Consider the following 15232-nt stretch of genomic DNA (forward strand, 5'->3'; position numbering starts at 1 on the left):
AAAAAGAAAGGTCCAAAATAGTTTGAAAGTGACCTATCATTATATCGATTTCAAGACATGTCATTGTTTTGCACAATTTTCGAGTACACATGTGAAATGACATAGTAATATCCTCGTTGAAAGAACAAGTGGGTCATACTAAAACTGCAAAAAAGAAAGGTTATAACTTCTTTGTCATCAACTTTGGTTACAGGGTTTTCCCTTTAATTTTTATACTTTGATAGCCATGTTTATTTTATGAATTTGTTGTTCACATCTCTGGAATATGAGTCCTGCAAGACCAATTCCCACTACATTAGCCTAAACTTGTCGAAATGTTCTTCATATAATGTTATGAAGGGAGTATGTTGAGTAAATATGAAGTCATGCTTCTATTAATTTCACAAGTCCTTATCATTACCAGTTTACCACATAACTAAAAGGAAAGGTTCTTTCTCATTTCTAATATGGATGTAAAATAGCCAATTGCCCATTTTTTGTTTCAATTTAATTTAGTACCAAAGGTTGATGCATATGATATGTTGTATATACATAAGCAATATTTTAAATAGGATTTAAGATAATTCAGTCATAGAAATCTTGGACCGTACAATTATACATACTCCAATGTTCGTTCTCTATTAGCGCATACATACTCCAATGCTCGCTCTCCATTACGACATACCTATGGATTCTGTACTTATAGTCCTGAAATATTAATTACTTTCTTGATGGCATCTATCGCATTGTTAATTTTGGCTTTGTATTATCAAATATTTATTACTGTGCCATACTTCCCTCATTTTTTTTTTTTTTCTGAGTGTCATTGATTGTGGATTGAAAATAACTGATTGACTTTATTTGTATTTTTTTCTCTATGTTTACTTGTGCAACCTTGTATCCTTTTGGTTTGGGTTGGCTTTGTTTTGTGGTCTATAATCTTACCATGTTTCTACTTTCTTTCAGGATTCAGATTCTGACTCTGAGGTACTTGACCTATTAGATCCATCATTACCCAACACAGTTGTTGGCAAGATATCTGTCTCATGTACTATTGAGGTGTACATTGTAATCCATATCTTACAGCTGATTTTTCTTGGTGACAGTATGATAAATATGATGTAACATCCTTATTTATGATGATTTTGATAATTATCGTTGAAAATGTTTGCAGGATCCTGTTGATACAGAAAAAAGTTTTGCAAGACGCATCTTATCTATTGTGGTACATTTTCCTTGCATGAAATTTTCTTTTTCATCTGATCACTTTTCATGGAAATTTTTTCAGTGTTGTTTAATATATGGAAAAATAGCGGTCAATGCTGGAAACAGGATTGTCATTGAAACAAAAATCTCTGTGATATATCGCCCCTGCCTTCTCCCCCCCTGGGGGGGGGGGGGGAGGAGAGACTGCTTCAGGAAAACACTACAAAATTTCAATGCCACCAACTTCAGTGTTTTCCATTGAGTCTTTCTCCTCTTCAATCTAAATTATAGTGGATATTGCTATAACTTGAGAAAAAAAATTTCTCTACAAGGACCTCTCGGGATCCTTCGACACAGGAACTATTCCATAGTTAGCCTCCAAATGGTTCTTCTGTTTCATAACATTCATCAGGCTTCTACTTTCAAAACTCTTCAACTATGCTTTTTGAGCATGCAGAGAAAGAGTTAGTTATGACCCTCAAATAGCCTTTTGGACCAAGGGGACCATTAGAACAAATATCTGAATGTGTAACACAATCCAAATGATAGAATAACTTCCAAATAGTTGTGGCCATTTTTCATTAAGGAATATGCTTGTTTCCTTATGTGTAAACTGCTTTAATTAACATTTGTCGTTTGTATATAGGACTATAACCAAGATGGCATGCTTTCGTTATCTGAGTTTTCTGATTTGATTGATGCATTTGGGAATCAAGTGGCAGCAAGCAAGGTTTGCTGTGTATTTTATTTATTAATTTTATTTTGGTCTTCTTTATTGTACTTGAACTCTTTTAGCAGCCCTGGAAGTCAATTTTCCTTTTGGAAGTAGTTATGGGTCTTTCAGGGTATTGTAAAATCATTTTAAAAGATTACTACTTTGGTATTTGCTAACTCTTCGCAATCATATTGTTTATTAGAAAGAGGAGCTTTTCAAAGCAGCTGACCAAAATGGTGATGGTAATGTTAGCATGGATGAGTTGGCCATCCTTCTCGCTATTCAACAAGAAAAGTAATGGTCCATCCAAGGTTATTTCATATATGAAATAAAAAGCATGAACTTCATTATATTTCCATTGCAGTCCTGTTCGGATATCAGACTTGACACATTTTGGGATAATTTTGTATGTTAGAGGTTGTATTCATATCAATTTTGGTTTGAGCCACGCCTGTGCAATTTTCTATGACTTTTGAGGAGTATCTCGGGTGAGGGCTTCACATTTATGTAATTTTGTGTTTTGTGATGTTCCATATATTGGTGGTGGTATGTTTTCATAGTTTCAAGGGAATTTTGGATGTTGTTGATCACTAAATCCCAATATACAAGGAGTACACATAAGGGGGATCTTCCTCTTCTTTTTTTTGGGGGGGGGGAAAGGGTTTCTTCTTTTGGGGTTTCTCTTATAGAAAAGGTGGATGACCATACAAGAGGCAGTGAGCTACCCTTTTCTTATTCTTCCTCTTCAACAACAACAAAGCCTTATACCAACTAAATGGGGTTCTCCTTGTGGATCCTTGCTTTCCAATCAGCTCTATTCAAAGTCATACATGATAGAAGCCATAGCCTATGCATATCTTTCCTCACCACCTCTCCTAGGGTTATTTTAGGTCTGCCCCCAACTCTTTTAGTTCTTTCAATCTGAATCAAATAACTTATTTGGACTAGAGCATCCGAAGGCCACCGTTGGACATGGCCATGCCACCTCAAACGACTTTCTCGTAGCTTATCATGTGTTGGAGCTACACCCAATTCAGCTCTTAATCATTCCTTACTTTGTCCTTCTTAGTTTTGCCACACATCCATCTCAACCTCCTCATTTCCACTAACTTAGTTTATCTATATGATGCTTCTTAACTACCTAACATTCAGCACCATACATCATAGTTGGTCTTATGATAGTCCTATAAAAATTCTCTTTAAGCTTTAAAGGAATACGCCGATCACACCACTCCGAACGTACCTCTCCACTTGAATCGACCTATTTTAATTCTCTGAGCAACATCATCCTTTATATCACCTTATTTACTTATGATTGAGCCCAAATACCTAAATAATCACTTTGTGGAATCACACTCTTATCAATATTCACCATCTTAGTAGCCATCCTGGTGTGACTAAAGTTACACACCATATACTCTGTCTTTGATCTACTTATCTTAGAACCTTTTGATTCCCAGGTTGATCACCATAGCTCCAACTTGGCGTTAATCCCTGCTTTTGTCTTGTCCACCAAAACAATTTTTATCATCAGCGAAAAGCATATACTAAGGAACCTCATCTTGGAAGTCTCTAGTTAAATCATTCATGGCAAGTGCAAACAAATAGGGGCTTAAGGTTGATACTTGATGTAGCCCAATTATAATTGGGATTTCACTACCTTGACCCCCCACCATTCTTACGCTTGTCACCGCATCATCATACATATCTTTAATTGTGTCCACATAATTATTGGAAATGCTTTTGTTCTTCTTCCTCTTCCTCCCCCCCCCCCCTAAAGAGACTTGCTAGTCTAGTTCAGCTTTTAATATCATCTCTATTGTTCTTTTTCACTCTCTAGTACTTGGCTCCACAACGGCCCACCATAGATTGGCCTCTTGGATTTTGGTCCATGCATGGTAAAATAGCTTCCGACTCCTTCAGCCCCCATTATATTTACGACAATTTAAACTGTGAATTGGCAAAAAATCTTTCATTAGGATCTCCTCCATCCAGTTTGTGAAATTTCAGGTTAGATTTTATTTTTCAAATATTGTTCTCAAGTTTCTGCGTGATTATCAGAACATCTATCATTTCTCAAGACATAAATCCCCAACACTTTGTGTCACTTTGATTCCAGACTGCACTCTCCTTTTAGAGTGAAACCCTGTGTCTCTTCTTTGGAGTCGAAGGGGATTAGGTTGAGGAAATCTAACTACGTAGATTACAAGAAATAGATACAAAATAGAAGAATAAACTGTGCTGAACCTGCAGCAATCGTTAGGTCTTTTGTGGAAGAATAAAACTGTCAAATCGTTCTATTGATTTGACACCCTTATATCTCCAATAACCCTACTGATTGAAGATGTAATTAACCCTACGAATCGAGTACAGAAAAGTCTAATACAGTTAGAAGTCTGGTCTTTGCTGAACCAATCAGGTTGAAACTGTGGGCCCTAGTAGGCATACCATGGGCAACACCAACTAGAGTTAAGTGGCCTGCAACTAGGAACTGGCAGGACCCCTGTTCTGTTGATTTATTCCTCAGTTTCAGCAGCCAGACCTGCTACATGCAGGTAATGGCTTATCTTAGCTACTGACTCGCCACTACATCAGAGTCTGCACAGTTGGGTACCACAAAGTTCTAGGTAATAGGGGATAACAGTGCAATGGTTAGATTGTGCACCACTGCAATGAAATTTAGTTGTTGGAATTGAGCTTCTAATGGGTTTTACCGATTTTTATGTCTTCTTTTCATTTGCTGCCTTTTATCGGATCCATGCAGCCTATCCCATTTAGTTGGGATAAGGCTGAGTTGTTGTTGTACCTCTCTCCTGAAATTTACCATTCAATATTAAGTAGTGTTCTCAACTGCTCAAAATTACCTACTGTGTTCACTGTTCAACATATATTGATTTTCGATTTTACGAATTGTTAGGGATGTTTGAGATGCACAGTAACTTCCCAAATTCTTCATCAATTATGTGGTTTGTCCTCTGTTGTAGGTAGATTTGTTGTCAATGTTGTTGTAATGTTGTTGATTCTATATCCTGTGCTCCAGGGAACCACTTGTAAATAGTTGTCCAGTTTGTGGTGAGATTCTCGGAAAATATGATAGGCTAAATGATATGGTTCATTTGACCTTATGTTTTGATGAGGGGACTGGAAATCAAGTTATGACTGGAGGATTTCTGACGGAAAAACAGGCATCATATGGGTGAGAAATTTTAGTTCATTGTTCTTCTGCATAATTTGTATTATGAGATGAGTTCCCCTCACCATGTTATTTCCCCTAGAAGATCTTAGATTGCTATTCTAAATTTGGTAAAACTCAGAACTATCTGTACTATCTAGGTGGATTTTCAAAATGAGTGAATGGACCCATTTCTCATCATATGATGTCGGTCTAAATGCCGGGTCAAGCGCTTCACATATTTTGGTAAGAGTTGGTTCTTCAGTTTTTCGATGAGGCTGTAAACTTGTCAAAAGAAGCCAATTTATGCATGTTTCATTGTGGCTAATGGAACCAGACGTTCATTCTTTTTAAAATAGAATTCATTGGTCTTCATTTGATTGGTCTTGATAATTTTTGACTTGAGCTTTTAAGTATTAGAAATTATTATTCACAGTGGATTTAGTGCAATTTTATGGTGATTCGTTTATAACGTACACTTTTTTACTTAAAATGGTCCTTATCTAAAATGATTCTAGCTAGTAGGTCTAGGAAATCTGAGAAAATAAGGAAAACACCTCTAGCTAAAATCACCTTTTCTGCTAAAGGAAGAAACAATCTCCCATTTTGTAGAGTTTTTATGTGTTTAAAAATTATGTAGACATGGTGTTATGTCTTTTCTATTATTGTTTTCAGTTTGAAAAATTCTTACTGCTGTGTTTTTTTTTTTTGGGATGAATAAATAATTCATTACCAAGAAGAAGAAGAAGAATATACAAGGGGGGAGAGAGGGGGGAGGAGAAGGCTTAAGCCAACAAGGAAAAGCCAGCTCCAAGAAAACAAAAGCAAACTAACGGAACAAAAGCTGAAGACAATCAGCAACCGAAGCTGAAAACAGCAAAACCAACCCTAGAGGTGGGGGGGAGAGGGGGAGAAGGGGAGGAGCGAGGAGAGGAGGGGGGAGGCTACAACTAGGAAAAGGGAGGGGGGGCTAGGAGGCTTCCGGGTGAGTGATGGTTTCCACCGTCAGGTTCCAAGAGGAGATGATGTGGACATTTCTGCAGGAATAAGCGATGGGGCGGCTATGATGGGAGTGGAATTTGGAGGTAACATCAAAGTAGATAGCTTTCCAAATCTCCTCCTGGGCGGCTATGAAGGGAGTGGATTTTGGAGGTAACTGCTGTGTTTTCTTAATTGTGCTTGGTTATTGATTAGTAAAGGAAAAAAGGGCTCCAACTAGGCAACTAGTGATATTAATTTTTTTAACATTTTTGTTTCTTCCTATAAGTTGGGAACTAAAGGTTGCAAGAGAACTAGAGGAGAAGGAAGAAAAAGAAGAGAAAGAGTTGGCTGTAGAAAGATGTGGGAGAGAATTGGATTCTCTCCCCTTGATTGATTCACTTAGCTAATAATAAAAGGGAAATTACATACCTGCCCCTTATGCTAACATAAGGTAGCTAAGAGGTAGAAAGTAAAAATGTAAAACAGTACTACAACATAATACTCCTACACAAAGTACCTCTATTCTTAAGAAGGCACACTTTCCTTTTTTAGCTGATGGAAACTTGAAGCCTGTTGGAGTTTGCATATACACTTCCTCTTCTAAGTCAACATGAAGGAAAGCATTCTTCACATCCAGCTGATACAATGGCCAGTATTTATTAGCCGCCAATTATAAGAGAACCCTTATCAAGTTGTGTTTATCCATAGGAGTAGTTATCTCCTAGTGATTAATCTCATACACCTAACTGTACCCTTTGGCCACTAACCTGGCCTTCTATCTCTTAATAATGCCATTTGATGGTTACTTGATTGTGTAGGTAGACCCTCCGACATTCAATTGGAACTTTCCCCCTAGGAAGATCAACCAGCTTCCAAGTTTAGTTCTTCTCAAGTGCCATCATTCCCTCAAACATGGCTTCCTTCCACTTGGGGTTAAACAGAGCCTTAGTGACATTCTTGGGAATGGAAATGGAGGAAAAAGAAATATAAAAAGCAACACATGTAGGTTAGATAGCATCATAGGAAATAAACTTGGTTATAGGATTAGTGTAAGCGCTCTTTCCCTTTCGAATAGCATGAGAAGGTCTAACTTAGGAGAGGAAGTAATGCTACCTGACTATGGAAGATGGATCTCAAGATGTGGATCCAAATAGTTCTCTTGTCAGGTCTTTTTACCCTTTATTTTGTACATTAGTAACTCCTCATTACCAAAACCCTCTGAATGATCAACAACATCCTCTTCTTTGTATTTTCCCACATTAAGTAGAAATGGAGGAATAAGCAAGGGGAAAAAGGGGTGACATCAATAGCCTTTTCACTCCCATTATTCACCACTTGAAGAGGGTGTTGTGGATCAAAGAGATGCACAAATTCAAAGAAGGTGACATCTTTAGAGAGAAGTCACCTTTGGGAAGAGGGATGGTAGCAGTTATAGCCTTTGGTAGAAATGGAATACCCCAAAAAAGGCATTTGACGACCTTGGGTAAGTTTAGTTTGAGCAGACTTATTAATATGAATATAATATAAGGTGCATGCCTTTAGAGTGGGAGATTGTGGGTTCGAATCCTATAGTGATCGTCAATTATGAATAATAATCTCTTGGAATATTTTATTCATAAAAAAAAATGAACATAATAGACACACCCAAACACCTTAGGGGGAAGAGAGTAAGCAGAAGTCCGAGGAGACAGTTTCTGAAGGGGATTTTGAACAAGGAGTTTAGTGGGCATGCAATTGACTAGGAAGGTAGCAACAAGAAGGGCATTAGACCAAAAGGTGTTAGGGACATGCATGTCAAATAGAAGATTCCTAGTGACTTCCAACAAATGGAAAATTTCCCTTTCAATTACCCCATTTTGTTGGCATGTGTCAACACAAGGAAGTTGATGTATAATGCCATTACTGATAAAAAAAAATTGGAGTCTATCATACATGTATTCCCCCCTTTATCAAAACAAATTATTTTAATTCTGGTAGCAAATTGAGTATAAATCATGTGATAGAAATTTTCAAGGCATCATAGACATCATACTTGTGTTTCATAAAAAAAATCCATGTAGTGCAGGAACAATCATCAATAAATGAAACAAAATAGCAATAACCAAATAAAGAAGTAGTGAGAGTAGGTCCCTAAACAAAAGTATGCACAGTATGAAAATGAACAAAAGATTTATTACCATGATAGAAATAAGAAGAATAACAATGTTCATCAAACATACATGGTTCACACTAAAAAACATGGAAAGAAGAAAAAGAAGAAAACAAGCGTGCCCAATATTAAAGTATTGATATCGGTCGGCTAAATTTAAGATACATATTAGAGGGTCTCATATCATATCGGAGATATGCTAAGATACGCTAAAGATACACATAAATAGATAGGAAACATATTTTCATAGACTTTGCATTAAAATAATAAAAAAAAAGGCATATATAACATGTATCATGCATAAACACTAAAATGGAGAACACCGCTAAAAGACAAGTGCATTCAATTGAATTATTCAAAAGGATGAGGTTTCTTACATGTAGTAATGGTCTATTGTCCACTTTCTAAGTAATTTTAAAATCTATGAAAAAATTGATGCAATAATTCATGTTTGATGCAATGTTTTAGTTTGTTTTACCTAAATCTACTCAAACATAACAAAAAAAGAAGTAAAACAAACTTAATTGTTTGATCTTGCCGCCCAACTTATAAAAAATACTACTAGAACACGGCAAAAGGGATGGCAGTAACTTGAGCAATCATGACATGCAATACAAAGTTCAATTTTGTGGAAGGATCGACACACTTGGTTTGTCATAAGGACAAACAACGTTAAATGGAAATGATGGCACTAGTTGTCATGATGATTCTTATAGAAATTAAGAATTAAATGGAATAGAGAAATCAAACTGTAGACACTTATCTAGTTGCAATGACTATGCGGATGTAAATTGGAGGAGATGATCAACATGAGGATGCCACAATTATGACAATGAGGATATGAAAGAATGGTAAATCAAGATTGTGAAATCTGTTGGGTAAAAGTGCAGTTGTGCTTTAAATTTTGGAAACTTAAGTATTGCCTGCAAGAAGAATAAGCTCTGTCTCAAAAGTGAAATGGCAACTATAGATACGTATGTGAGTATCGGTGGCGTATTGATTCGATACAAACTGATACACATGTAATTCAATTGTTCGGGACTCAATTGTACGTATTGAGAGTATCGGTATATATCGATGAGTATCGGAGAGTACATGTGACGTATTGGTGTCGGCTGATATTGATACGGTATTGATACGATACGCACCGATACTTTAACCATGAGTGTGCCAACCATTTTTTCATAACAATAAAAGAAGGATGGCCTAAACGTTGATGCCAAAGCGTTGCTGGCTCAACAATATTGTTGTCACCACTCCCACACACATAGGACTGAGCTAGTGGCAAAACATGTGTTCTAGGCTCAAGAAGGTGGAGTCCTTTCTCATGTTTATTGGCAGTTATCCTCTTCGTCACCAACGAATAGGATTCAACATGAGGATGCCATAATTCATGACAAGGAGGATATGAAAAAATGGTAAATCAAGATTGTGAAATCTATTGGGTGAAAATGCAGTTGTGCTTCAAATTTTGGAAACTTAAATATTGCCAGTGAGAAGAACAAGTTCTGTTTTGAAAGTGAAATGGGTTCTATAGATACGTATCGGTGTATCGGTGAGTATCGGTTCGATGCAAAATGATACACGTGCAATTCAATTGCTCGGGGCTCAATTGTACGTATCAAGAGTATCGCCGATACCGATATGGCATGATATGCACCGATACTTTAAACCATGAGTGTGCCAACTGTTTTTTCATAACAATAAAAGAAGGATGACCTAAACGTTGATGCCAAAACGTTACCGACTCAACAATATTTTTGTCACCACATCCATACACATAGGACTAAGCTAGTGGCAAAACATGTGTTCTAGGTCCAAGAAGGTGGAGTCCTTTCTCCTCATGTCCATTGCCAATAATCCTCTTAGTCACCAACGAAGAGGATTCAACATGAGGATGCCATAATTCATGACAAAGAGGACATGGAAGAATGGTAAATCAAGATTATGAAATTTGTTGGGTAAAAATGCAGTTTTGTTTTAAATTTTGGAAACTTAAGTATTGCCAGTGAGAAGAACAAGTTCTGTTTTGAAAGTGAAAGGGGTTCTGTAGATACGTATCGATGTTTATTGGTTGCGCGATTCGATACAAACCGATACACATGTAATTCAATTCTACGGGGCTCAACAATGAGTATTGGTACCGGCCGATACCGATACGGTATACACACTGATACTTTAAACCATGAGTATGCCAACTGTTTTTTTATACCAATAGAAGAAGGAAGGCCTAAACGTTGATGTCAAGGCATTAGCGACTCAACAATATTGTTGTCACTACGTCCACACACATAGGACTGAGCTAGTGGTAAAACATGTGTTCCAAGGTTAAGAATGTGGAGTCCTTTTTCCTCACGTCCATTGCCAATAATCCTCTTTATCACAAAATCCTAAAAGAGACAATGAGAAGGAAATAACGTGACACCACAATTCAAGGATTTGGTTAAATGGCTCACAGATAAGAGATTAGTAGCAAAGTTAGGAACATGAAGAACAAAGTCGAGGGAAATAGAAGTAATATGGACGCTGCCCTTACAAAAAATAGAGGAAAGAGAACCATCAATGATCCTAACCTTATCCCTACCAGAATAGACAAAATTTGAAACATAAAATGGGGACATACTAGTCATATATAGTTTGTGACTCCAAAGTCAATGACCCAAAAAGGAGCAGTGGAAGAGACTTGAAAGGATGTAGCCGAAGAATCTAGCACTGTAAATGTAAAATAAGAGCTTCTTAGGTGACAACCTTGGGAAATGCTACTAAATCCTCCCTTGTGAGAGAATTGTGATCTGTCTGCAGTCTAGATGTGTACCCCATAGGTTTAGTCTCAGTCATAATAGTATGTGCTCTAGCTCCTTTCTTGGCACCATGCATACCAATAGGTCTGCCGCATATACAAGGGGGACAGCCATGAAGTACTCAGCACCTTTCTCTAGTGTGCCCAAGTTTCCCATAGTGATCACATTGCCACATTAGAGTCTATCTCTGTCATTCCCACTGGGTGGCCCTTGGCCTTTGCCTCCACGACGCCAATCTCCGTGGGAGCTAAAAGCAAGAGTAGACTGCTTCAAGAGATGGTACGTATTCCATGGCCATTCTTTGTGTCTCCTCACTTTGCAAGTAGCTACAGACTTCATCTAATGAAGAAAAAGGAGACTAGCCCAAAATTTGTATCCGGATTGGTTCATATTCCGGGTTCAATCCTCTGAGGAGAATTAGGAGACGCTCCTTCTTAAGTGTTCGATATACCTTAGCTACATCCTTGGGATTGGATAAGTGGAGGTCCCTATAATGGTAATACTCCTAGAGGCCAATAACATTATTGTAATACTCAAAAATGGTCCTCCAAAAGGCGTGTTCTTTTGCTTCAGAGAGAATGGATTTGAGTTGACAAAAAGTTTGGAGGTGCCTCTATTTGTGACACTGCCGGTAAGCTTGCATTTTGTGCCTCCACTGACCACATTTGGATGGAGCGTATTCTTTGTAAATGGACATCCAACCCCCAATCCTTTTGATAAGATTTGGAAAACCGTTTTCTTCAATGTTAGCTCCAAGCTTGCTATGCTCCCCCCACCTTGTAAGGGATTCCCCAAGGGTCCGGCTTTTTGTTGTCTCTTGGGGCCTTCCCTCCATCCTGCAACCCCCTCCCCCTTGATTGATGTGTTTTTGTCAGTGTCCTTTCTCATAAACCTCCCACCAATCAATCAATCATAGATTTTATAGAAAAAATCAACCAAGTCATAACGGCAGAATTCTCGGTCTCCTATTTCTGATATGTTGGATTACTTGAATGAGGAGCCTTAATGGTAACAGTAACATACCCTAACTTTCTCCGACTTCGCATGGATAAGTTCACTGAGTTTGACCAATCCAAGTAGTTGTACTATCCAATTTCACAATGGATGTCTGAGTGTTGGGATTTTCAAATACAACCGAACTAGAGTTGGTACAACTCAAACCACCAACTGAAGCTTCCATAGGTCCACTGACCTCTAACATGATTTATGATTACACCTAGAAGAATTGGTTGGATATCCAAACCAAATGGGGGGTGCACACTCTGCCCAAAAAAACTTCTTCTCAATACTCAGAAAAAAATCTAGTAAGAGGAAGAACTACAAAACTTTGGAAAACTCACTTCAAACACACCCTTCAATGATGTAAGACTAACTACAGAAGTAATCAGTCCCAATAGATGACATCACAAGCTCCATCAAATCAGAACAGACAGATCTGGAAAACCAAACCCAAAATTAGGTATTGTCTTAGAGTCTGATGTAGATACGGCTACCCTTTTTTGGTTGGACCAGCATGACCGGGGTTTTGGTCCAACAAGGGTTGGAAATAAAATTAGTAGTTTACTTAGTATTTTATTTCATGCTTTTATTTTCCAGACTTGAACGTAGGAGTAAGATTTACTTCCTTGCTTTGGTTTCCTTTTTATAGTTGTTTCCTAGTTTAGGCTAGTTTCCATTTCAGTTAAGTTTCTAATTTCATGTTCCTATTTTCCTATATATTGGTTGTAATCGATTGAAGATTTAGAGAGTGATTTGATTATTGAATAATGTGTTGAGTGTGATTCTCCGTTTTTCCCCCTCTCTACCCTGATTTCCCCTCCCTTCCCTAAGGGTTCTCCATCAACTTGGTATCAGAGCTGAAGGATCCTATTCCTTCCCCATCTTTCTTCTTCCCTTCCCATTCTCTGTGTCGGATTCCACCGATACTGAGAACAAAAAAAAAAAAAAAAAAAAAAGAAGCCCGATTTTGGCCAGAGAAGAATCGAACCCCCTTTTTCTCTACCGCCTCCTCTGTTCATTCCGACAGCAGAAAAAAAAAAAATCCCAGAACCTCCCTGCCCTGCCACCTTCTCTGTTCCTTCCGGCAACAGCCAAAAAAAGAAAAGGAGCAGCAAGAAGAGAAGAAAAGACGAAGAAGAAGAAGTAGAACAGAGAGAGACGCATACCTGGTTTCCGTCGGACCCCTGAAGTGTCTCGCCTCCCTTTCTTTTCTCCTCACTTCGATTCCCCAACCAGAAAATCCCACCGCCTCCTCTTTTCACTTCCTTTCCCTTCCGACAGCAGCCACTGCCTCCTCTTTCTGTGTCCGACAACAAAGAAAAAAAAAGAGAGGAAGAAAACAAGAAGAAGAAGAAGAGAAGAAAGAACATAAGAGTAGAAGAAGAGATTGAGAAGCAGAGAACCACAAAGAGAATCGAACATACCTGGTTTGAACTCCAGCTCCAGCCGCCTCCTTCGAAGTCGACCCTATTCCGTTGCCGGTAGAAGACAACTCCAGGTCTTCAACATCTTTTCACCCCAATCCGTGAGATAACCGTCCCCTTTAGCTTTAACCCTGAATTTCCAAAACTACCCGTACCTTTTATTATTTCTTTTCTTCCATATTTACTTGTAATTTTCAAATTTACCCTTCCATTGAGTCTCCTTTTATTTTATTTTCTGATTTTTCCACAGTACCCCTCTTTTATCTATTAATTCCTTCTATCCCTCATTTTTTTTCTTATTTACATTTAGATCCCTGCCCCACACTTGATATCCTTTGTGGTTTACTTGAATCTCAAGTAATTGCAATTCAAAAAAAAAAAAAAAAAAAAAGAGTTATTTCCTATTCTACCATATATTCTTGAGTGCTATTTTGTTAATCATCACCATGGTTGCCAATAGTGAAGTTGTTCAGCAGCTGAATTCTTATAAAGGAGAAACTGATACAAAATTTGATGCTCTTACTAACATGGTCACGTCCCTAAAAACAATGGTGGAATCTATGCAAGTTTCTATTGATCGTTTGGTGGCAGCAGATAAAGGAAAGAGTCCCATTCAATCTGGGGATTCTTCCAACACCACTCCACAGGATCCGCCAGTAACACTACCACCACCACCACCACATCATACACCACCACCACCACCACCACCACCACCTCCACCACCATATGGGACTGGTAGACATGATGATGGAGCAGAAAGAGCAGCAAAATTGGATGTCCTTGATTTTTATGGAGACAATAATCAAGAATTGTACCTTGACTGGATTCACAGTTTAGATACATTCTTCAGATGGTACGGGTTGACTGAGGCTCGAAAGATCCTATTTGCATAGGCCAAACTGAAAGGCACGGCTCGAGTCTGGTGGATCAAGCAACAACAACAGAACCGAACCCGAGGCATTGGTTTGGTCACTACTTGGGCTGAAATGTATGAAGTCATGAATCGGCGATTCTTGCCTTCTGATTACAAGCAACGCATGCATCTCAGGTTTGCACAGTTGAAACAAGAGAATTTGACCGTTGAAGAGTATGTTGCTAGATTTTATTATTTGGCCACTCGTTCTGACTTTGAGTGGGATGAAGAAGTCTTAGTGGCCCAATTTCGCAATGGTTTGCACCCTCAACTTAGTGCTGCCCTTGCATCTAGTCGACTACCTACCATGGAAGACGCCGTACAAGTAGCATATCAGGTTGAGGAAAGTCTGAAACGCCCATACAATCGGAAAAATTTTATAGATACTTTTTCTCGAGGTACTAGTTCCGTTTGGCAACAGTCTCCTACCCAAGAGAGGTCATCTAGCAAACCATAGGCTAGTGCTACATCTATGGCCTCTTCACGACCTAGTCGGCCGTATTCTCCACCTCGATATGTCTCTGAAATGTCATCTTCACGGCCTACTCGCCCATACTCACCCCCTCGGTGTGGTTCAGATAAGCCTTCTGATTCTTCAAAATTTACAGTTCGGTGCTACTCATGGCATGGATTTGGACATATCAGTGCTCAATGTCCCAGTCGTTTGGTTGCTTTTATTGATAAGGATTCTCCTATACCATATATTCCCGAAGAGCAACTTGGTTCTGACACAGTTGATTTAAGAGAAAAGCATGCAACAGGTGAAGTCAATGACACTCTCAGTGACGAGGACCAACATCCTTTTTATGTCATTCGTCATGTGTTGACCACTCAGAAGCATAGTTAGCAAATTTGGATTCGGGAATTATTCGGAATAATTCGGTTGATTAATT

At 38.4% G+C, this 15232-nt stretch overlaps 1 protein-coding gene across 2 annotated transcripts in view; it reads left to right on the plus strand.

Moving 5' to 3' along the window:
• The window catches only part of LOC122066609 (phosphatidylserine decarboxylase proenzyme 3-like), a 35949-nt gene that overhangs the window by 6785 nt on the left and 13932 nt on the right, over positions 1–15232 (plus strand). For both annotated transcript variants that reach the window (XM_042630442.1, XM_042630448.1), the window contains exons 6-11: positions 946–1038; positions 1154–1204; positions 1832–1915; positions 2103–2194; positions 4941–5096; positions 5234–5318. In XM_042630442.1, the coding sequence (XP_042486376.1) occupies positions 946–1038; positions 1154–1204; positions 1832–1915; positions 2103–2194; positions 4941–5096; positions 5234–5318 (561 nt within the window). The remainder of the gene's footprint in view (positions 1–945; positions 1039–1153; positions 1205–1831; positions 1916–2102; positions 2195–4940; positions 5097–5233; positions 5319–15232) is intronic.

This window comes from Macadamia integrifolia, chromosome 2 (genome assembly GCF_013358625.1).
Source record: "Macadamia integrifolia cultivar HAES 741 chromosome 2, SCU_Mint_v3, whole genome shotgun sequence".
Classification (NCBI taxonomy): Eukaryota; Viridiplantae; Streptophyta; class Magnoliopsida; order Proteales; family Proteaceae; genus Macadamia; species Macadamia integrifolia.